At 48.0% G+C, this 22,805-nt stretch overlaps 1 protein-coding gene across 1 annotated transcript; it reads left to right on the top strand.

Moving 5' to 3' along the window:
* The first annotated feature begins 4,939 nt into the window (after positions 1-4,939).
* On the top strand, positions 4,940-22,582 carry UBAP1L (ubiquitin associated protein 1 like). The gene is made up of 6 exons (XM_052647407.1): positions 4,940-5,059; positions 11,331-11,858; positions 11,910-11,999; positions 14,698-14,904; positions 21,179-21,280; positions 22,448-22,582. The coding sequence occupies exons 1-6, from the start codon at positions 4,940-4,942 to the stop codon at positions 22,580-22,582; spliced, it is 1,182 nt and encodes a 393-aa protein (XP_052503367.1).
* Positions 22,583-22,805: the final 223 nt, after the last annotated feature.

The following is a 22,805-nucleotide window of genomic DNA, read 5'->3' as shown; positions in this document are numbered from 1 at the left end:
CTAAGTTAAAAAAAAATTACTTCTAACCAGCTATTCCCACATAATTAACTGTTTACTTTTGGGTATACCCATTAGTAGTTTCTGATTTGCCACACCTGACTATCCACGAAGAATTTGTTTCCAATGAAGGTTCCATTTTCCTTTTGGAATAAGCTGGGGTTTTCATAGTCTCTGAAGCAAAGATTGAAGTGTTAGAGGCAACTGGACTTAAAATAGATAACTATGAAGAGCAGCAGATACTTTTCAACTTCATTAACTTATTCTTGTCAGAAGCTGGTTACCAGGATTTGAATGGTGTTCTTGGGAAATTATTACTTACCATTTTCCAGGTACAATGTTAAGTGCTGGAGACATAAAAAGGGGGCAAACAGATAGGATTCCTGCCTTCCTGCAATTAGTCTAGAGTAGAGAAGTTTAATGATTATACAAGATAATTGTAGTCAGTTGTAATTGTGATATGCACTACAAAGAAACAGTATTAAGTCACAAATTTATATTTTTCATTGTTCAAATTTTTCTAAGTGCCTGTTGAGGCTCAGATAATTTGCTAAGTACAGGGGCTGTAGTGGTGAGCAAAATACCAAATACTCCCGAACGAGTACAGGCTTTAAAGGAGATAGATAATCATCCAACAATCAAAAAGTGGGCCAAGTGCTTTGAAGGAGAGCTATGGTTCCCCTCTCTTCCCACCCCCACCCCCCAAACCGAGTGTTCTGTAATGCTTTTAGGTGAAATAATACAAACTATCTATGTGTCACATAGAGTAAGAATTATCATTCAGTTTATGTATGTATTTACTAAGTTACAAAGTCAAATGTATTTCATTCCATGGGTCACAGTAGGAAAAAAAACCTTGAAAGCCACTGTACTAGTGGGACCAAGTCAAGTTTGGGGTTAGGGAAAGCTTTCTGGGGGACATGATGTTCCAGCAGAGCTCCAAAGGATTAACTAGCGGGAAGAGACAGTGGGGCTGAGAGGGCAATGCAGCTGCAGGCCAGCATGGTGAGAATAAGACGGCAAGTGAGAGAGTAGGGGCCAGACACTGCAAGGCACTGGAATTCCTTGTCAGGAGTCTGATTTTATTCTCAGAGTAGGGGGAGCCATTGGAGGCTTTTAAACATCAGAATGGCTTGAAATGATCGATTTGATCCCAGTGTGTGTAACAGAATGATGAGGCATGAGAAGACACATGGACACCAGTTGTCCAAGTGAGAGAGGAAGGGGGCTCGGATTCCAACGGCAGCAGTGGAGGTAGCATGAAATGGCTAGGTTCCAGAGATTTAGGAGAGAAAATCTGGTGGGAATTTGAGATGGGTGGTGGTGAAGGGGAAGAAAGTGTTGGGGAGGAGTCCCAAGCTTTTGTGTGTATCTTAGACATTCCTTGAGATAAGGAATCCTGGAGGAAGAGGAGCAGTTTGGGGGAGGGGAACATCAGAGTTTACCTTGGGTATGTTGAGTTTGAGGCACCCTTGAGACATTATGGAGGAGAGGCCTTGTAGGCAGTTGCATTTTTAAGTTTGATCTTAGAAGGGCCTAACTGGAGAATTTCATGTGTGAGTACTGGCACATAGATTTGTGGGCAAGGATGAAGTCATTCTGAGAGTATAGTGGAGACCTATAATACCAATATCATCGCTGGGGCTCCAAGTAGATCAATTACTACAATCCCTATCACCCAGCCCCTAGCCCCAGGCTCAGAAACAGCCACGTGGGCCTAGACCCATGAACTGAGGTTAGAAAGGTCCTGGGTTATGCAGTTTGTTGGAGCATGCATAGACTGGCTTTCCTATTATCCCCCTTTCCCCACCCTCACCCCACCTCTTCAGATCCCTTCAGGGCTTTCTCCACTGCTTACTGAATGGTGTTAGCACTCAGTTCAAGTTCAGCACCCTCCCCAACTCTACCTCAGTGCACCCCTTCAGTCTTACTGCAGACTGCTTCTCAACACAAACCATATACTTGACTCAGGCAGCTTGTCTCACTCTGCCCTGCCCCTGCTCCCTGGCTTAAGCTATTTTCTCCCTGAAGTTATGTTCTCTCTCTACCTCACCTTCTCCCTGCTCCACAGGCTTTTCTCCCACCCTCCAGGGTCCAGATCAAGTCCTGTCTTTCCTGAAGTTTCCCCAACCCCCATAAGGACTGGAATACTCCCCTTCCTCTGAAGAATGTCATCACTTAATGATCTGTGCCTCTTATTTTGTATTTAGCAGAGTGACTGTCATTTTAGAATATGGTCTAACTAGATCATGTCTTACATTGTAGTCCTGGCTACTCTTAAAATGTGCTTCCAGAATCCTCAAACTCTTAAAGAACTCCAGAAGCAGGTATAATGCTGAGAATATCATTAGGATACAGATGTTGGAGTGGAGGGAAGGAAGCAGGAGGGGGGCTCTATATTTGCTCATTGGATGCGCAGTTCACACTTGTGTCTCAATGAACTGTGGTCCTTCCCCATGGCTAAAAATTCTAACGATGGCCAAAAATGTAAACGATAAATCTGAGACTGCCAAAACTTCCTCACTTTTATGTGTCCCCTACAACTCCTTATATCTCAAAGGTCCCCTATAGGAAGAGTTGATGGGGTAGATTACTTAGTGATCACACTGGAAGCTGTCTGATCCTATAGTATGAAGACTCACTCCCAATATGCTGGGAGACTGTTTCCCAACATGGGGTGGAGAAACCTTCAAGCCTTCCGTACAGTAAGACAATGACAAGAGAGGGCAGACAGTAGAAATGAGAGAATTAAAGGATTTGCCCATCTGGCCCCTTTGACCTCTATGCCCTCAGATTATCCACTCTTCCTCTTCACCGGATGTTCTCCTACGTGTGTGGGGATGACCCCAGTGACCCGGAACAGCAGGACTTCAAAACCATCCTGATAGGGATGATGTATTGAGCCAGAGGTACTCCCTGGTAAACCCTGATTGTAAAATTCCTGTGGTTAGGAGTCTAGATTAAAGTGTATATTATAGGCAGTCATGAAATTGAATTCTGTATGTATGAATTTTGCTTTTTTTTAATGTAACTGCATTTAATGTGGTCTAAAATATGTAAAAAAGCAAATCCCTGGCTGTTGTATTATTAAACTGATACTGCACTTGATCTTAACCAAATGGTTCAGTGGCTATGTGTGAATTTTTAATTTTTAGATTTCAGCTTAGCAGATATTGTTGACTAATATTAACTGACTTTCTCATCAACAGTGCATGAGAGTTCCAGATGTTCCACAACATCATCAACACTTGATATTGTCAGGCTTTTTAAAATTTTAACTCCTCCTCTGTGTGTGTGTGTATGTGTGTGTAGTGATATCTCATTGTTTCATTTTGGAGTTCCCTGAGGGCTAATAAGGTTAAACAACTTCATGTTTATTGGCTATTTTGATGTCCTCTTTTGTGATGTACCTGTTAAAAAATCTTGCCTACTTTGGGATCTTTTTCTTATTGATTTGTAGAAACTTTTTGCATATTTTGGATATGAGTCCTTTGTCAGACATGTGTACTACAAATATCTTCTTCCTCTATGTGATTTGCTTTTTCACTCTCTTAACAGAATGTCGTGATGAGTGGAAGTTCTTAGCTTTAACGTAACCCAATTTATCAGTATTTCCTTTATGGTTAGTCTTTTTGTAACATTTTACAAAATGTTTGCCTTTTCTAAGATCATAAATATATTCTCCTATTTTATCTTCAAGTTTTTTTCTTAACCTTTCACATTTAGGTTTACAGCCTACCTGAAAATGATTTTTGTTTATGAGGTAGAGGTCAAGATTATTTTTTGGAGAATATCCAATTGATCCAGAACCATTTCTTTGAAAGATCTTCATTTTCCTACTGCTCTGCAGGGCCAATTTTGTCATAAATCAAGGATCTGTATATGTGCGGATCTGCTTCTAAACTATCTTTTCTATTCTGTTGGTCTCTTTGTAAACTCTCAATATCACACTGTATTAATTGCTTTACAGAATAACATACTCTTCCTTTGGATTTTCTACATATAAATATGTCATCTTGAAATAGTTTTCTGTTTCTAGAAGTAGTTTTCTTTCTCTCCAATCCTAATACTTTTTTCCCCCCCTCTCTTTTTGCACAGGGTAGTACATCCAGGGCAGTGTTGAACAGAAGAGATGAAGGGGACATCTTTATTTCATTTCCAATATTGGGGAAATCTTTTACTATTTTATCATTAAGTGGGATGTTCGTTTTAGATGTTTTAGAGACATTCTTTGTTAGGTTAATGAAATTCCCTTCTATTCTTAAGTTGCCAAATAGAGTTTGTTTATTGTTTCTTAAAATCATGAATGGATATTGATTTTATCAAGTGCTTTTTCTGCATCATAATTATACAGTTTTAAATTTTTATTCTATTCATATTTATCTTTATTTCCACTGAATGAAGGACAGGTCTCTCATTCCTGAAATTAAACTCAACCTGGAAGTGTTGTATTTTTTCTATCCATAATTATTTTTGGTAAGATTTTTGCATTTATGTTCATGAAATGTCTGCCTCTCATTTTCTTGTCAGGTTTGGTTTTGAGACGATGCTGAAATCAAAACAAGTTAGGACATATTCCTTTTTTTCCTTTCTTTTTCGGAAGAGTTTGTGTAATTTGATAGCTCTTTCTTCCCCATTGGGGTGAATACTCTTGATGAAATCCTTTAGAATTAGTGTTGTAGACCACATTTTGGGAAACAGTGGTCTAGAGAGCAAGACTTAAACATGAAAATATCAATTGCTGTCAGTTTGAAGGCTCTTGGTTTTATTCATTTTTCCTCCCTTATGCAGCACAAGTCACTTCACTGTTCCCTTCCTGGCTGTGTGGGGCTCGGCCAAGTCACCACACAGGAGAACAGTGAGCCATCTGAGGCCTGGGCCTGGTCCTCAGGGACTTGCTCTTTCCAGCCCTGCTCAGCCATCTCCACACGCCTCTGACAGAATGAATGCCCTGGATGATGTCCCCTTCAAGGTGCCTAAGGGCTTTGTGATAGCCACAGAGCCCCTCCCTGGGCCAGATCTCAGTGTTCCAGACTGCAGGGAACTTCTGCTGGGCTCTATGGTAAGTGCATCTCTCTGTCTGTCTTCTCATCCCTCGGTCTGATGCTGAGCCTCAGGAGGCCCCTTGTTCCTTGATTTTAAATGGCAGCCACTCCTGTTCTGATATATTCTAGAAAGTGTGAAAATAATGCAAGAGGAAAAGATATTCCATGCAGAAGTCTAGAGACTTGGACATGGGGCTATTTAGTGCATCTTAAGTTTAGAATGACCAGAAGGTTGCCTGTATGGAGTTACTGAGAGTCCTAGCAAGGATACTCCAATTCCAATTCCTCTCTTCTCTATCAGCCTACTGCCAAGTCTAAAATTCCACTGTTAGAATCCCTCCACTGGGCTAAGATGCTATCTTGAGACTAAAATGCAGACAGTTACACAGGACACATCAGAATGGATTACTGTTCCACAGACCCAAAGTACACGTATCCATGGGGCACCTATGAAGCACCCCTTGCCCTATGGCTCACACACTGGGGTATGCCCTCAGTGTATATGGTGGTATCACATACCCTCAGGATAAACATGATTATTTAACTTCCAAGTGAGTCAAATTTATTTGAAGATTTAGGAGGAAACCTATTGCATTTGTATTATAACACAGATATATAATGAGGTAGAAGGCAAAATCCACATGAATTTTAAAAAATGAAAAAGAAGGATTGCAAACAGCTGTGGAGCTGGTGGTGGATCTCTTGGGACTGAGTCCTTGGGATCTTGTGTGCTCATTCAGCACTGTCTGCGGGCTACTTGGAGAAGGCAATGGCACCCCACTCCAGTACTCTTGCCTGGAAAATCCCGTGGATGGAGGAGCCTCATAGGCTACAGTCCATGGGGTCGCTAAGAGTCGGACACGACTGAGCGATTTCACTTTCACTTTCATGCATTGGAGAAGGAAATGGCAACCCACTCCAGTGTTCTTGCCTGGAGAATCCCAGGGACGGGGGAGCCTGGTGGGCTGCCGTCTATGGGGTCGCACAGAGTAGGACACGACTGAAGTGACTTAGCAGCAGCAGCAGTGGGCTACTTGGTAGGAAAATTTGAGGATCTAGTTCAGCTCACACTCACTTTGCACATGAGGAACCTGAGGCTCAGAGAAGGGAAATGATCTGTCCAAAGATAGTGGCAATGATGGGACTAATTCCCAGGTCCTGGGCTTCCCCATGGTCCAGTGGTTAAGAATCTGCCTTGCAATGCAAGGGAAACTGGTTGGATCCCTGGTCCAGGAAGAGCCCATATGCCATGGGGCAACTAAGCCTGTGATCCACAATTACTGAGCGCATGTGCAGCAACCACTGAAGTGTGTGCACCTGAGAGCCTGTGCTCCGCAACCAGAGAAGCCACCACAATGAGCAGCCTGCACACCGCAACTGGAGAGTAGCCCCACTTGCCGCCACTAGAGAAACCCTGCTCATAGCAACGAAGACCCAGCACAGACAAAAATAAATAAATGCATTCATTTTTAAAATTAAGTAAAAAATAAAACCTAGATCTTGATTGCAGATCATTTCATGATAGCTCAGAGAAGGATTGGAAAGTGAGAGACATCAGACACATAATGTTCGAGGGCAAAAAAATACAGGCTTATGGGAAGTTAGGTGCAAAGAAACCAGTCCAGGAAGGAGAGGCCTGGAGAGGGTCAGGTAGAGAGGCTTGGGCAGCTTGGAGGCGTAGGAGCAGGAGACTTCATCTGCAGCCCCTGCCGGTGCACTTTAGTTCCTCAGGACCCAGAAGTGAAATAAGCTTTGTAAAGCCCCAAGTACAGCGTTGAGGGGCCCCCTCTTGGTGCGGCAGGAGCTCTTGCCAGAGAACCTGTGCTGTGGGCCCTCACTCTGGCAGTAGGGCCTGTATTGCTGGGAAAAGGAAATTGCTTTACCAAGCTCCAGTGGAGGTAGACAGATTAGCATAACTATTCCCTCTCTGCTAAGCCAGGAGGAGGCTATTCTGAAAGTCACTTCTCCTAGAAGCAGAAATAGGCACCCTTCTGCCAAGTCTATGTCTTGTGTCCCAGCCCACGCGTTGGCCCTGGCCCTGCCTCCTGTTCTCAGGGTGGGCACTCCACACCCACTCTTTTACTGCTGTGGCCAGCTATCAAATAGAGAAGCATGGGACTCCATGTATGATTTATAGCCTCTCCTGGTCAGTCTTCCAAGTTTACTGGGCTTTATTCCCAGTGTTTGGAACTTGAAACACATTTTCCCATAGCAACAATGTTATAGATAGTGGTTAGATTACCAGATGTATCTGTAGCGGCCTAAAAAAGAAAAAAAAAATACCTTCCATTCATGGAGCACCTGCTCTGTACCAGGGCCAGGCTACATGCTCTTCAAAGATTCACTCTTCTCTCTCATTCTTATGACCCTTGTAGCAGGTGGGTGTTCCCTCTCCATGGCACAGGAAACCAAAGTTCCCACCCATGTGACCAACAGGGCCATGTGGCTATGAGTGGCACAACCAGGATTCCAACATGAGTGTGTCAGCCCCTAAAGCCCACATCCACCTCCTGCACCTACTGCTTTCCTGTGGAGCCTCAGCAAGTCTGTGTTTTGTTGTTTTATCATAGTTTTCCTTTAATTAGAATTGATTTCCTTTTTGTGCTAAGTTTTTTAGAAAGAATATATATATATATGTATAGAGCAAGGGTCAACAAACATTCTCTGTAAAGGGCCAGATAGTAAAAAGTAGCAATCACTCCACACTACTGTTGTAGGGAGAAAGGGCCATAGACATTACAGAAAGGAGTGAGTGAATACGGCTGTGTTCCAATAACACTTTATTTAAAAAACAAGGTTGGAGGTCAGCTTGACTCCCAGGCAGTTTGCCTGTCTTAAGAGAGTAAAAAGCCTTCCGTTGACACTTCCTTATCTGTCCTGTCCCCACCTGCTCTGGTAACTTCTGTTACTTGTATTTTAAAATGTATTCTTCTGTAGATTCTTATGTGTGTACATACAAGCAAATACAGCTATTCCCTCCTTTTTCACACCAAAGGTACCATTTTCTATACATTATTCTTCTTGATTTTTTTCACTTAACATATTTGAAGACTTTTCATATCAATACACAAAATGCTTCTTCAGTTAGTTTTTCGCTGCATGGTAGTGTATTATATAGATTTATTGTACTTTACTGAATGAATCCCCTCTTGATGGACACCTAGGTTCTGCCCAGTCTTTTGTCATTACAAGCAATGCCGCAGGGAAAGACTGTATGCAGATGTCCTTTTGAATTAAATCATATTGCCAAATTGCTCTCCATAAGGGTTATACTGTTTTATATCCAACCAGCACCCTACAAGGGCGTCCCAGGTGGCACTGCTAGTGGTTAGGAACCCACCTGCCAATGCAGGAGACATAAGAGATGCAGGTTCCATCCCTGGGTCAGGAAGATCCCCTGGAGATTTTGCATGGCAACCTACTCCAGTGTTCTTGCCTGGAGGATCCCATCGACAGAGGAGCCGGGTGGGCTGTGGCCCAGAGGGTCACAAAGAGTTGGACACAACTGAAATGACTTTAGCATGCACAGCACTCTACAAATGGGCTTGTACCTTAGCTGCAATCCTCAACAAAGGAGTCATCAGATGTTGCATCTTCGGTGAGGGATAGGCAAATGGTATCTCAGTATAGTTTTATTTTCCTTTCTCTTATTGTGAGTGAAATTGAGCAGATTTTCATGTGTTTTAAGAGCCACCTGTAGTTCCTTTTCTGTGGACGGTTCATATCTTTTTGTTTCTGTCCCTGCTGGGCTGTTGGTCTTTTCTTACCTATTTCTAGGCACTCCTATGTCTGTGCTATCAGTGCTGTTTTCCCGCTAGTTTGTTATTTGCCTTTGACCTTGCTTATGGGGTGTATTTGCCGTGCAGCTTTTCACTTGTGCATGTGTGTTCTTTCTTTCTTTCTTTTTTTTTTTTACATTTTGTATGATTTTTAATTTTTTAAATTTTTTTAAATATAAATTTATTTATTTTAATTGGAGGTTAATTACTTTACAATATTGTATTGGTTCATGTGTGTACTTCCACAGCTTCTCAATTTCAATTCAGAGTGAGCAATGTTTTCCCTACTTGAGATTATAAAGGATTTCTCTCCTCTTTTCTGCTGGTACTTTTATAGTTTCATTTCAAATAACTGAATCGTTGATCCTTTAGGAATTTCCCCTTGTGTATGATGTGAGAATGGATCCAACTTTATTTTCTTCCCACTAACACCATTTATTGACCAGTCCCTCTTTTTTCCCATTGCTTGAGATGCCACCTTATTCTCTACTAAAGTCCCACAGATAACATCCATTTCTGGACCTTTTGTTCTTTACCTTTAGGCTCTCTGTGCAGTACCTTAGCTTAAATTATTGAGGTTTTATAATATATATTAGAGGCTGGTAGGGCCCGTCCCCTTTATTTCTCTTTTTGTCCCCAGAGGTTTTTAGGCTATTCTTTTTTTTGGGTGTGTGTTGGTGGGGGGTTGTACTGGGTCTTCGTTGCTGTATAGATGTTTCTCTAGTTGCCGTGGCAGGCTTCTCATTGCAGTGGCTCCTCTTGCTGCAGAGCACAGGCTCTAGGGTGTGCAGGCTTCAGGAGGTGCGGCCTGTGGGCTCAGTAGTTGTGGTGCACAGGCCTTGTTGCTCCATGGCACGTGGGATCTTCCTGGACCAGGAATCGAACCTGTGTCTCCTGCATTGGCAGGTGGATTCTTTACCACTGAGTCACCATGGAAGCCCTTGGCTATTGCTTGTTTATTTTTCATATGAACTTTAGAATCATCTTGCTTAGGTTCCACAAATCGCAAGTGCTGGTATTTTTACTGGGTCTTTGGATCCTTTTATCCCCTAAGTTCCACTGTCTGTTTCATTATCTCTCAGTCTCCTTCCCTCTATGATGGTCTGCTCAGCTCTGAAGTGGTCTTTTCCCCTCCTCTGTCCTTCCTAACTCACTCATTTTGCTCCAGTCTCTTTTTCTAATCATTTATTCTGTACACTTTTACAAATATCCCCTCAGAGCCAGAACTGCCCTGGGCCCCAAGAACAGAGAGAAATAAGATACACTCCCTGACTTCAGTTGGGGAACCACACTTAGGACAGCTAAGTTCTGTTCCTCTCCCCAACTTAGGGTCATGTCAGGAGTGGGGTGAGGGGAGAGGCTGTTCCTGTTTGCCTTTCTGCCTCCCACATCCACCCCACCCCCCAACTCTGCCAGGCTTACCTGGCCATCACAGAGCACTGAAGTTGCCTTTTAAGAATATTTATATTTTTTAATGGAGTTTTATATTTCCAGTTCTTAATTTTAATAGTAGTTAATGGGAATATTTTATTTTTGCTTCACATAAACTCTCAATTTAAATTATTTATGTGGGCTCCACATTTAGTTTTTAGGTGGCTTGATCAGTCAGATGGACAGGAATCCCAGCTCATCTACTCACCACTGATCTGACCTTGAGCAAACTAGATTTCCTGAGCCTCCTTTTGATAATCTGGAAATGGGAATAACATTAGGACCAACTAAGTAGAGTTCAGAAAAAAAAAAAAGAATGATTTTTACATTTCCTGGGCCCCCAAGTAAGCTGGAAGGCAGCACATGGGGTGGGGGCAAGTACTACTCCATGCAGAGGTTTGTGTGTCTGGGCCAGCCTCCAAGGCCAGCTGCTCGGTGGCAAATGGTGCTGAGCTCAAGTGAAAGCTTCTTGGTGAAGGAAGTTTTGTTGAAATTTAAAAAAATTTTTTTGGCTGCACTGGGTCTTTGTTGGGTCGTGTGTGGGCTCTCTATTTGCTGCATGCACGGGCTCTCTAGTGGGGCAGGCTCTGCAGCCTGTGGGCTCAGTAGTTGCGGGTGCCCTGGCTTCTGTAGTTGTGGTGAAGAGGCTGAGTTGCCCCCATTGGCATGTGGGATCCTACTTCTCCCACCAGGGATCTAACTCTCATCCCCTGCACTGGAAGGCAGATTCTCAGTCTTTGGACCACCAGAGAAGTCCCCTGGAGAAATTGTTTAGGCCACTGTTGTTCAATTATATGCTGAATGGCAAAGGGACAGACTTTTCATTCTATTAACCTATTCCTCACGTTGTCCTGTCTACAGAGTTTGCTATTAAATTGTTATTGACAGCCATCCACTCTAATGCTAGCTAAAACCGAGGGTGAGGGTGGCCTGCGATGAATGCCTGGGGCTTAGAATCAGAAGCTGTCTAGGTCTGGAGAGCGTATGGTTGAACAGGTTCCCCGGGGGCCAGGAGGTAGGGGTGTGCCCCCAGACCCTGGTTTGCCTGGCGGAGCCTCCCCTGGCCTTGTATCCGCAGCACGACTTCAGCCTGGAGAGAAGGACGCTCTTCTGGGTGGAGGCTGTCATCCGGGGACCCTGCCCAGGCCAATGCGATGCTCCAGGGGCAGCTTCCGCCCCTCCGGCCTGGCTCTTGCTGGCCAGCCCCGAGCAAGGGCTGGAACCCGTGCCTGCCGCAGTTGAAGATCCGGAGGCCGGATCCCAGGAGCAGCCTGAGGAGAAGGAGGAAGAGGAGGAGGAGGAGGAGGACCAGGATGAGGAAGCAGCCTCCTCTGCCATGGAGGAAGACCCGGAGCCCTGCAGCCCGCAGCCCAGCTCCGCGGCGAGCCCCCGCCTGGGCCAACACCGGTGCTCGCTGGACATGCTGCGCGGCATGAGGTCGGAGCTGGCTGGGGCTAGGCGGCGGCTCTCCGAGGGCAAGCTTGCCTCCCACCCCCGCAGCCTGCTGCACCGCCTCCGCCACCGAGCTCTGAGCCTCTGCCCTGCGCCGCCCCTGGGCCCAGCGCCTCCACCCCGCAGTGCTCCCACGCAGAACCCGCAGTCCCCTGTTTCCGAGGCCTCTCTCGCCAGCACCCGCACGCCCCCCTTGGGCCGCAAGACGTCGCTCCCCAGCACCCTCACGCTGCCCCCGCGGCCTTCCACGGCCGGCGCCATGCCCCCGCTGCGGAGCCACAAGCCCACAGTTGCGGTAAGGAACCTGTCCCCTTGGCCAAGGCCACAACTCAGCAGCGAAGCCCCCACATCTGGTGCCCTGCCTGGTTGGACACTCCTCCCTACCAGCTCTCACCCGGCCCTGTACCACGCTGTCCTTCCTGCAGCCCTGTGCCTAGAGTATTCCCTGCTTCGAGGTCCCCTTCCTCCTTTCTCGCTGTGTCTCCTTCTTTGCTTCTATAAGGGCACCTGTTAGGATAATTGTAACTACCCAGGATCTGTCTCTTCCAGTGGAATATGACATCTCTTAGGGCAGTGATTGGATTGCATTTGTTTCCAGAGCACCCAGAGCACACTTGGCCCACAGGGGGAGCTCAGTGAATGTCCGTTGAATCAATCAGTGTGGCTCAGATCTAGGGCTTCCCACTGTTCAAGGATTGGGTGAGTTCAATCAAGGAATATTCGCAGCGCAGTTACTTCTTGCAAGAGACTGGATTGGAAGAGACCAAGTCTAAAGCAGGCGGCGAGGAGGTTGGCGAGGAAGTGTGAGACAGGCAGCGCTGCCCAGTGGGAGGGATCAGGTACTGAGGGGAAGTGAAGGCTGCTGCAGGCTGGGACAGCTTCAGGACAAAGGATGTGCACCAAGAACTGGGAGCAGATGTGAACGTGTAGTGAACGTACAGACTGTAGCCCGGGGCCTCCCAGGTGGTGCTAGTGGTAAAGAACACACCTGAGATGTAAGAGACATGGGTTCTATCCCTGGTTTGGGAAGATTCCCCTGGAGGAGGGCATAGCAATATGATACCTGCTCCAGTATTCTTGCCTGGAGAATCCCATGGACAGAGGAGCCTGGCGGACTACAGTTAATAGGGTCGCAAAGAGTTGGACACCACTTAGCATGCATGCGTGCATGGACTGTAGCCTGCCAGTCTCCTCTGTCCCTGGGTTTAATCCCAACAGGAATATTGGAGTGGGTTGCCATTTCCTCCTCCAGGGGATCTTCCTGACCCAAGGATCAAATTTGAATCTCCTGAGGTTCCTGAATAGGCATGAACATTCTTCATCACTGAGCCACCTGGAAGCCCTTCCAAGGATTTGTGTACAGTTTTATGCTATGTTTATGCTCCTGTGTCTTTTTCCTTTAAGTAATCTACATTGTATGAGTGTCAGACTCCATACAATCTAGGTCTGGAACAGATGTATTAGGTTAGATTAGTAGCAGGAGATGACATTTAGGCACAGCTTTCTGCCCCTGAGCAATTCCACAGTCAGGCCAGGAGATGCAACAGAATAAGGCCAAGGTGAAAGTAAGTCCAAAAGACAGACTCAAAGTCTGGCTTTTCCCACTCAATGCTGTGTGAGCTTAGGCAAGTCACTGAACTGCTCTGAGCCATCCCTTCTCTACCTGTAAAGCAACCCTGCACACAGTTATTTACAGCAAACAGAGAAGAGGCTGTATAAACAGTACAGGCGACACCCACATCGCGGGCTAGATGCTGATGCTAGGAGGGCTCTTCCCTGATCCCAGTTAAATTTAACTCTAGCAACAACCCTGTAGCAGGGTGGGGGAGAGATGGGGACAGATGGGACAGATATTCTGTAGAGGAGGAGACTGGGGCAGAGAGCACCCAAGAATCTTTTTCAAGGTCCCAAGGGTAGACTCAAATCTTAAGACTTGCATGGTTTTCACTCTAGGAGTAAAGAGTAGATCTTATGGTGACGTCATGGCAGGGAAACCGCCGAGAAGATGAGGACATGTAGGGAATTCACACGTCACATGCACTCTGCTCCTGGAGCCAGGGCAGCCCCTAGGCTTTCCTGCTGGAGGAGGGGACAGGGTTAGCAGTTGGATGCTTCTTCATGGGGAACGGGCTAGGGATGATGCCAGCCAAACCTATTGAAATGCCTTCAAGCCACCCTCCTTAGTCCAAGGTCTCTGTGGGTTTCTCCATCACCACAGCTGTACCCAGTTTCTATCCTGCTCCTTGCCTAGCCAACCCTCAGTCCAGCCAGACTCAAGAAGGAAGTTCTGGCTAGAAAGCTCAGTCCTGCTCCCCTGCTCCCTAAGGTATGGGGTCGAGAACCCTGCATTGATTCTGAGTAGGGTACAGGTCCCAAAAGTGTGTTGTTTGCTAGGTCACTTGCCAGCTTCTCTGAAACTTGACTTCAGTAAAAAATAGAATGAGCCTATCGTATTTCTCTCGCAGGCTTGTTCTAAGCAGTAAATATTATCATCTACTGGCAGTTTCTGTATGCCAAACCCTTTGTTAGTCACTTTTCTCACCTTGTCTTATTTAAGCCTTGTAACAATCCTGTGAGGTATCTGGTATGATTGCATCCATTTTACACATGAATAAACTGGCTTCCCTGGTGGCTCAGTGGTAAAGAATCCACCTGCAATGCAGGAGACTCAGGTTCGGTCCCTGGGTTAGGAAGATCCCTCAGAGAATTAAATGGCAACCCATTCCAGTATTCTTGCTTGTGAACTCTCGTGGATAGAGGAGCTTGGTGGGCTTCAGTCTATGGGGTTGCAAAGAGTTGGACATGACTTAGCAACTAAACAACCACCTGAGTAAACAGTAGAAAGCTGGGATTTGAACCCAGGTCTGCAGTACTCCAAGATCCTAACAATATTAGCCCCTGTGCTCTGTAGCGAAGGCACCTTTAAAAATGTCTTGCCCAGCCAGGTGTCACCTCCAGTGGTAACTGACACTTGCAGCTTGTCTGTGTTTCAGTCCCTCAGCCCGTACACCTGCCTGCCACCTGCTGGACAGGCGCCCCAGCCTCGTGCTGCCCACAGATCGCAACCTGATTCTGCTGACTTGCTGTCTGCCCTGAGCCAGGAAGAGCAAGACCTCATCGGGCCAGTGGTTGCCCTGGGGTACCCCCTGCACAGGGCCATCGTGGCTCTGCAGAAGACGGGGCGGCAGAGCCTGAGCCAGGTGAGTGGGGGACCCAGAGGTGGGGGGCTGTGGAACTGGAGTCGGGTCAGTGGCCACATCGTTTTTATCTTCAACTTGAAGTTATTTTGTGTTTTTCTTCAGAGGCAGAATTTCAGCTTCGAATTAATTATTGGGGGTTTTGATCAATTTTCTAGATCCTAGGGATCTAAACTCCATGGGAGTTTAGCAAGACTCCCCATGCCCACTTGCGGAGTCTCAATATTCTACTCCTGTCCAAGTCTCTGCCCCAAAAGTAAGACTGAAGCTTTGGCCAGTCACAAACCTTTCCAGAGCTGCCCAATAACACTTTCTGCAACAAGAGAGATGTTTTATTCCTGTGTTGTCCAATATAGTAAACACTAGCTATATGTGGTTACTTGAATGTGGCTAGTATGACTGAAAATTGTTATTAATTATAATTAAATGAAATAAAAAATTAAATAGCCACATACAGCTACCATATTGGATGGCACAGTTCTGACTCCTTCCCTCAACAGTTAATCCACACCCATATCTATCGCACTTTCTTTCCATCTACCCATCCATCAATCTAGGCATAAGTATTTGCTGGACGCTTCCTTGGTGTTTAGATGCAGCTAGGAGCTATGGGGAAGCCAGTGTTGTGGGCTGGGTTTCCAGACTCCAGTGGGGTTTGGCATATGGAGATTTATTAAGGAGACCCTTGGGAACAACTTCTGGGGAAGGGAGAGGACAGAAGCAGGGATGGGTAGGGGGAGAGGTTGAACTTTATAGACCCAGTGACAGCCAACCCCATAGCTCTGAAGCATATATGGCCCTTTGGAGTTGTCCTAATTGGGGATGAGATGGTCAGGCCTTCATACCTCTGCCTTAATGAGTCACCAGAGGTAGAAAGACGGTGACTTGAGAGAAATGATCTCTGCAGCTAAAGCAGCCCCTGAAGGGACAGATAGCTGATGGTTTCTACCACCGCTACCACCATCTGCAATAAGACCTTCAAGGAAGGTGTATCTGGAAGGGGTATCTCAGAGTCTACCACACCAGGTTCCATTTTTAAGTCCTCCACTCCTATTGGAAGAAGAGTGGACACAAGTAATAACAAGGATAGGTAGCACCCCAAGCTGCTCTAATATTTGGGAGCAAGTCTTGACCACCCCCCCATACAAGCTAAGAATATGAGAACACCTGCAGGAGAGTGAGAACCCCTGAACTGCCAAAAGAGAGGTGTGGTGAGAAGATGCCTGGGAGCAGAAGGAACAGGAAAGATTCGGGGGTATTTCAGTTATCTATTGCCGTGTGACAGTCACCCCAACACTTAGTGGCTTAATACTACAACCATGTGTTTGCTCATGAGTCTGTGGGTTGCCAGTGTGGGTGGAGTCAGCAAGGAAGTTCTTTTGCAGGTCTCACCTAGGGTCTCTCATGTGGCTACAGTCTGGTGACCCAGCTAGAGCTGAATAGTCTAGGATGCCCTTGATCACAATCCAGTGGTTGGTGGAACTTGTCAGCTGGACCACATATCTCCAGCAAGCTAGCCCACGTGTTCCTAAGAGTACAGGAGTGGAAGATGCAAAGTCTCTTGAGGTTGAAATTATTGTCACTTCTGCCTTATACTGTTGGCCAAAGCATGTCATAGACCAGATCAGATTAAAAGGGTAGAAAAATAGACTCTACCTCTTGATGGGAAAAGCTGCAAAGAAGAGTAAATGACTGTTCTTAATCTACCATGGGGAGGTTTCAGTAATTGAGAAAGGCTTCATGAAGGTATAAAGCCTTGAGCTGGAGTTTAAGGATGCATAAGACCTGAATTTGAAGAAAGGAGAAGGATGATCTTCCAGGCAGGAGGAACAGTATCAGCTGAGAGGCAGAGGCAGGAAGGACTTGGGAGGTCCTGATTCAACAGTCTCACTGAATATATGACGTGGGCTGTTGGGAGATAGGACAGGAAGGGGAATAGAGGGAAGATTAAGGGTGCCTTGAAGGCTGGCCTGAGAGTTTTCTCAAAGACTCCACAGCAGAAGGGAGGCATGAAAGGACTGTGAGCAGGGGCAGGAGGTGGGCATTGAATATCATCATCTGAACCCCTTCCCCCAGCTGAATGTTGCATCCCTTTTTGCGTTGTTTTCTACGCACCAGGGTTATTTGTGGTTGGAAAGCTGAGCCACAGATATGGATGGCATATATTTCTTTCTCCTGTCTCTGTCCCACCACCATCAGAGGACTTGGAGACCCTTTCCCTAGTCACTGATGGTGGCCATATGTTGAGTCCCTGAGGTCTGGAGCTGCCTGCTCCTGGGTGAGGGAGTGACGGAGGGAGAGTGGCTCAAACAGGAGCCTGATCAGGATGTGCTGCTGCAGGTTGAGGAGGTGGGAAGGCACTGGGTCCTCTTTCCCACCCTCTCCTGCTCCCGCTCTACTTGGTTCATCAGTCCTAGAGGAAAGCTTTCAACATGGTGAGCCCCATATATGGTGGCTAACATGATGGAGGAGATGCCAGGGGTGGTGCTGATATTTACCGAGCACCTCTGTGCCAGTCCCTCAATCTGAGAGTGTTCATTTAGGTCTTCTCATTTCTGCAAGGTTGCTTTTACTGTTCCCACTTTGCAGATGAGGAAACTGAGGTCAGGGAGGTTCACATAATTAGTCAGTGGTGGCACCAGGGTGGATGCCAGGCTGGTGTGGTTCTGAATTTTGTTACACTGTGCTTTTCTCTCATTTTCTGTATGAAAATCTTCCAGGGCAGCACCTTAGGTTGATCTGAGATTTAGGAGTAAATTTAAAGTTGCCTCTACTTTCAGCTGCTGCTGAAAAGCCAGGACCTTGGCCAAGAAGCAGTCCAGAAGCACTGTGAGGGGCCAGGGCCATGGTGGGGACTCTGACATGCCTCCCCAACTCCTCCAGACCCTGTGACAAGGCTGAGGTCCCAGGTCATCACTGTGGGGACCTGAAGATTAGCTGGGGGCAGCACAGGGCACTGGCCTCCCTTTGGGTGGGCTGGAAGAATCTCACTGCATCAGGAACACTGTTTCCAGACATAGACTGACCACCTGCCTGGTGGGCCTTCTCCCAGTGAGGATTCAGGGGCCAGGCTCTAAGGTGTGGGCCTGAGGGCCATTGGATGACTTTATCTTGATCTCCCGGACCACGTTAGTGTTCCTCTCTGTTCTGTGAAGTTCCACCATTAACTGAACATCTCTTTTGGGTTCACAGCCCTTCTCCCCATGAAAGACAAATACTACAGTAAATCATCTTTGGTCAGAGATGAACAGCAAATGGTCCAGGAGGGTGGGCATCAGGTGATGGAGACAGGGCACTTGGAAAAACCAGGGAGAGAGGACGAAATACAAAACCTAAGCTTTGTCCATCACTCCTTCCTTCCTGCCCCAGGATCAGTGTGCCCACTGACTGCCTGCAGGACAGGCATGGGTAGCGCTTTTGAGGGTCCATTGGCCAGACCCAGGCTTACCCTTAGACTCTAGACACATCATGGCCCCTCTCTTAGCCTCATTTTCCCCATTCACAGAATGGAGGAGAATTTGTTTATGACCAGTGCCTGCTGGGGTTCCCATCCTGGGGTCTGAAGGTGACATCCTCACCCACCCTGGAGCCTGAGCTAGGCCTAGTTACTGACCAAGCAGCAGAATCCTTACAAATGCAGATTCTCGGAACCTACTCTGCAGGGTCAGTAGATCTGGAGTGGGCCCAGGAGCCTATCATTTTAAAAGATCTGCAGATGGTTCTGATACGCAGCCTGGCTTGGGTCTACTGGGTTGGACTGAGTCAGAGACCCTTAACCTTGGCTGCACACAAGAATCACCTGGAGAGCTGTAAAAATCCCAGTGCCAGGCTTCCCCCCTACCAGTCATATCAGGGCCTCTGGACGTGACCGTCATCAGCAGGATATGGGTAGTGATACAGAGACACCAGTGTTTTGTTGCTATTGTTTTGTTTTGTTAACTTTTTATTTTGTATTGGAGTATAGCTGATTAACAATGTTGCGATAGTTTCAGCTGGATGGCAAAAGGACTCGGTGGTACATATACATGTATCCATTCTCCCACCTAGTCCCCTCCCATCCAGGCTGCCACCTAACATTGAGCAGAATTCCATGTGCTATATAGTAGGTTTTTGTTGGTTATCCGTTTTAAATATGTCAGTATGAGCATCCTCAAACTCCCTGACTATTCCTTCCTCCATGCTTCTGCCCCTCTAGTAATTCTAAGTTCGTACTCTTAGACTGTGAGTCTGTTTTGTGAGTAAGTTCCTTTGTTATCATCTTTTTTTCAGATTTCACATATAAGGGATGTCATAGGATGTTTCTCCTTCTCTCTCTAACTTACTTCACAGTGTGAGCATCTCTAGTTCCATCCGTGGCGCTGCAGATGGCGTCATTTCATTCTTTTTAATGGCCGAGTAATATTCTATTGTATATAAGTACCATATCTTCTTTATCCATTCCTCTGTCAGTGGACATTTAGGTTGCTTTCATGTCTTGGCTATTGTAAGCAGTGCTGCAATGAACATTGGAGGGCATGCATCCTTTTTGACCACGTTTTTCTCTGGATATATGCCCAAGAATGGGATTGCAGGGTCATGTGGTAGCTCTATTTTTAGTTTTTTAAGGAATCTCCATACTGTTCTCCACAGTGTCTCTACCAATTTAATCCCACCAACAGTGTAGGAGGGCTACCTTCTCCACACCCTCTCCAGAATTTATTGTTGAGGCACTGTAGCTTTAAATCTCCCAGGCAGCTACAGTCGGCACTGAGGCTGAGAACTCTTGTTGTAGACGGGCAGACCTTCGGAGACTCTATCTACTTGCAAGCCAGCTCAAAGCTCCTCCTCTAGCAGCAGGGGCAGGCACTCCATAGACAAGGCGCTGGCCAAGAAGTCACGTGGTCTGGGCCCTAGTCCTGGGACCCTGGTCCACCCTGCCTGGACCTCAGTTCCCTCAACTGTGCCAGGACAGCTGAGTTGGTTGGTTTTCAAAATGTGCCCAGAGCAAGGTTCCTGGGGTGAGGGCCCCCGCTCTGGGCTCCCTCTACCTCTTGCCCCGAGTTCTCCCAGAGCAACTGCAACCTCCCCCTGTTACTGTTGAAGCCCCCTGGTGCTTGGGCAGTTCACAGGCTGGAACAGTCTGAAAGCCATTAGTCTCTGTGGTCTGTTTTCTGCTCCATTCCGAAGGTCTGCAGAAATCCGACTTGCTTCTCCTCCACTCGTACCCGTACTTTAATTGTCTGGAGCCTTCATTTGGCACCAATTCCCTGTAAATCCTGCTTTGATTTGCCTGGCACTCGTGTTTTCCTGTATCTGGTTTATCTCCCCCAAGGAGCTATGAGCTCCCGGAAGGTAGTTCTTAATTTAGTTTATAAACACAGCTTATGTTTGTTGAGCTCCTTCTGCCTGCCTGCTGTGGTGGAGGCTGGGACCTAGTGGTGTCCTCCTGTGGAACAAAAACTTGGTGGATGAGAAAGCTGAGAAAGATACTAGGCAGTTACAGAGCTGTAGGTGCGGGGAAGCCTTGAGTGCTGTGGAGACACCTGGTGGAGACGGAGGTGGGAGTGGGGGTAGGGAGAGCCTGCCCAGGGCAGAGGAGCGAGGCTGGCCTTGGCCTTGGAGCCGGATGGGCAGGAGTCTAGGGGTGCCGAGGGAAGCAGCCAAGGGTGCTGACAGAGCGAGCAGGTCTTTGAAAGTGGGGTTGGAAGGCAGAACTTTATCCTGAGGGCAAAAGCAGCCCCTGGTGAATAAGCAGGGAGTGGCTGGAAGAGGTGCTCGGCCCTGTGGGCCCTTGGCTGTCCCCTCCCCTTCCAGCCTTGGCGCAACACTGCTCTGGGGTGGGGCCCGTGGAGTCCTGGATCGCAAAGATATTGTGTCTGGAGTGGGGGTGGGGGTGCACGGAGTGGGTGGAAAAGGAGGCACTCTCACACAGGTGGGTGCTCACCAGGGAGGCTGAGCAGGCTGGGTGGATGTTGGGTAGACACCTGTGTTTGAGGCCTGGCCTGTTCCCCACTTAGGTTCTAGGAATACCTTGACCCACCCCGGCAGCTCTCTTCCTGGACTCCAGCCCCCAGCTTGGACAGCTGGTGAGGCTTTGCTGTCCACCTGTCCCAGGGGAGGCCTCTGACCCTCTTCCACTGGCTCATGGATCTCTGGGCCCATGCTGTGTATGGCTGGTTGCCCAGTCAGCCTGGGCCTGAGCTCAGCCCTCCTGAGGCCCTTGGGTGCCTCCTCCACTGCGCCTGCTGTCCTGGGCATTGCTCTTACTGTCCTTCCCTCGGTGCCCCTTCCTGCCCAGTTTCTCAGCTACCTTAGCGCCTGTGACCGGCTGCTGCGACAGGGCTACGAGGAGGGGCTGGTGGATGAGGCCATGGAGATGTTCCAGTTCTCCGAGAGCCAGGTCAGCAGAGCCTCTTGCCCGGGCCCCAGCGAGGGGCGGGTGGGGCACCCATGCAGGCCTGGGGTGCAGGGGCCGACCAGCACCAGAGACCACCTGGGGGCCTCAGGAGACAGCCTGCTTGCTGAGCCCCCGGGAGAAGGAGACAGCCTAGGGAGCTGAGACATGGAGAAGCCAAGAGGACCCAAGGGGAAGGGGTGGGGAGGAAACAGGGAGCAGAGCTTTGTGCCAACTCGCTTCAGTTGTGTCCGACTCTGTGTGATCCTGTGGACTGCAGCCCGCCAGGCTCCTCTGTCCATGGGATTCTCCAGGCAAGAATACTGGAGTGGATTGCCATGCCCTCCTCCAGGGGATCTTCTCACCCCAGGGATTGAACCTGCATCTCTTACCTCTCTTGCGTTGGCAGGAGGGTTCTTTACCACTAACACCACCTGGGTAGAGCTTTATAGCTGAATCAACACAGCAAATATTGACTGGCTTCTCTTTGTCAGACACTCAGACAGGAGCCAGGCAGGTAGCACGATGATGCCCGAACTCTCTTCAGGGAGTTTGCCACTTACATGGAAACCCAGAAGGCTTGAGGTTGTGGCCCCAGTTAGGAGGACATTCTGAGTGCCCAGTGAATGTGACCTGTCCAGAGTCGGCAGTTGGTCAAGGCAGAGCAGACTTCCCGGAGACTGTGGGAGGGACGGTGGGGTGGGAGGGATGCTGAGGGGTTGGGGGAGAGGCAGGGAAGTTTTGAAGTTTTGAGCAGTGGGGTCAGAGGAGGCAGGCAGAGGCTGTGCTGTGTGAGGGTTTGGGCCCTGGACAGCGACCCTGTGCTGTGCATCCTCTGGGCACCAGTGTGCAGCCTTCTCTTCCTGCCCCAGTGCAGGGCATGAGCGCAGGGAGTCAGGAGGGAGTGGGAGAGGGGAAGTAGAGCCAAGACAGAGAGCCAGCAGCCGGGCTGGGGCCTCCTTCCTTGGCACAGGAAGTGAGGTTTGAGCCCATGTCACCTCCTGTCATTGAGATACAGGAGGACCATAGGTGCTGGCCAGGATCAGGCTCACCTGGCCTGTGGGGTCACGGCTTTCTGGGGGTATGTAGAGTGGGTACTTGGGAGGGGACTGCCCAGGCCAGAGGCCCAGCCTCCCAGCGGCCCCCATGCCCTCTCTGCCTCCTCTTCCTCAGGCAGGGGAGTTCCTGCGCCTCTCGGAGCAGTTCAGCGACATGGGCTTCCAGCAGGACCGCATCAAGGAAGTGCTGCTGGTCCATGGCAACCGCCGCGAGCAAGCCCTGGAGGAGCTGGTGGCCTGTGCCCAGTGACCCCCAGGGCACCTAGCAGTGTCTGTGCATCCTGGTCCTGACCCAGACCTGGCAGTCCATCCTGACTGTATCGAGAAGACTGCGTGAGAATAACAAAGCAGGGCATGCTTGTTGTAAAAATGCACACGATGCCGAGAGTGGGAGTAAATACTGCAGAGAAGGCAAAACTTTTCCTCTGAGAATTCAGAGGGGCTCTTTAACAAAAAGACAGATTAACAAGAGA

This window comes from Budorcas taxicolor, chromosome 10, assembly GCF_023091745.1.
Source record: "Budorcas taxicolor isolate Tak-1 chromosome 10, Takin1.1, whole genome shotgun sequence".
Lineage (NCBI taxonomy): Eukaryota > Metazoa > Chordata > Mammalia > Artiodactyla > Bovidae > Budorcas > Budorcas taxicolor.
The sequence above is the reverse complement of the archived record's forward strand: the minus strand, read 5'-3'. Positions and strand labels throughout refer to the sequence as shown.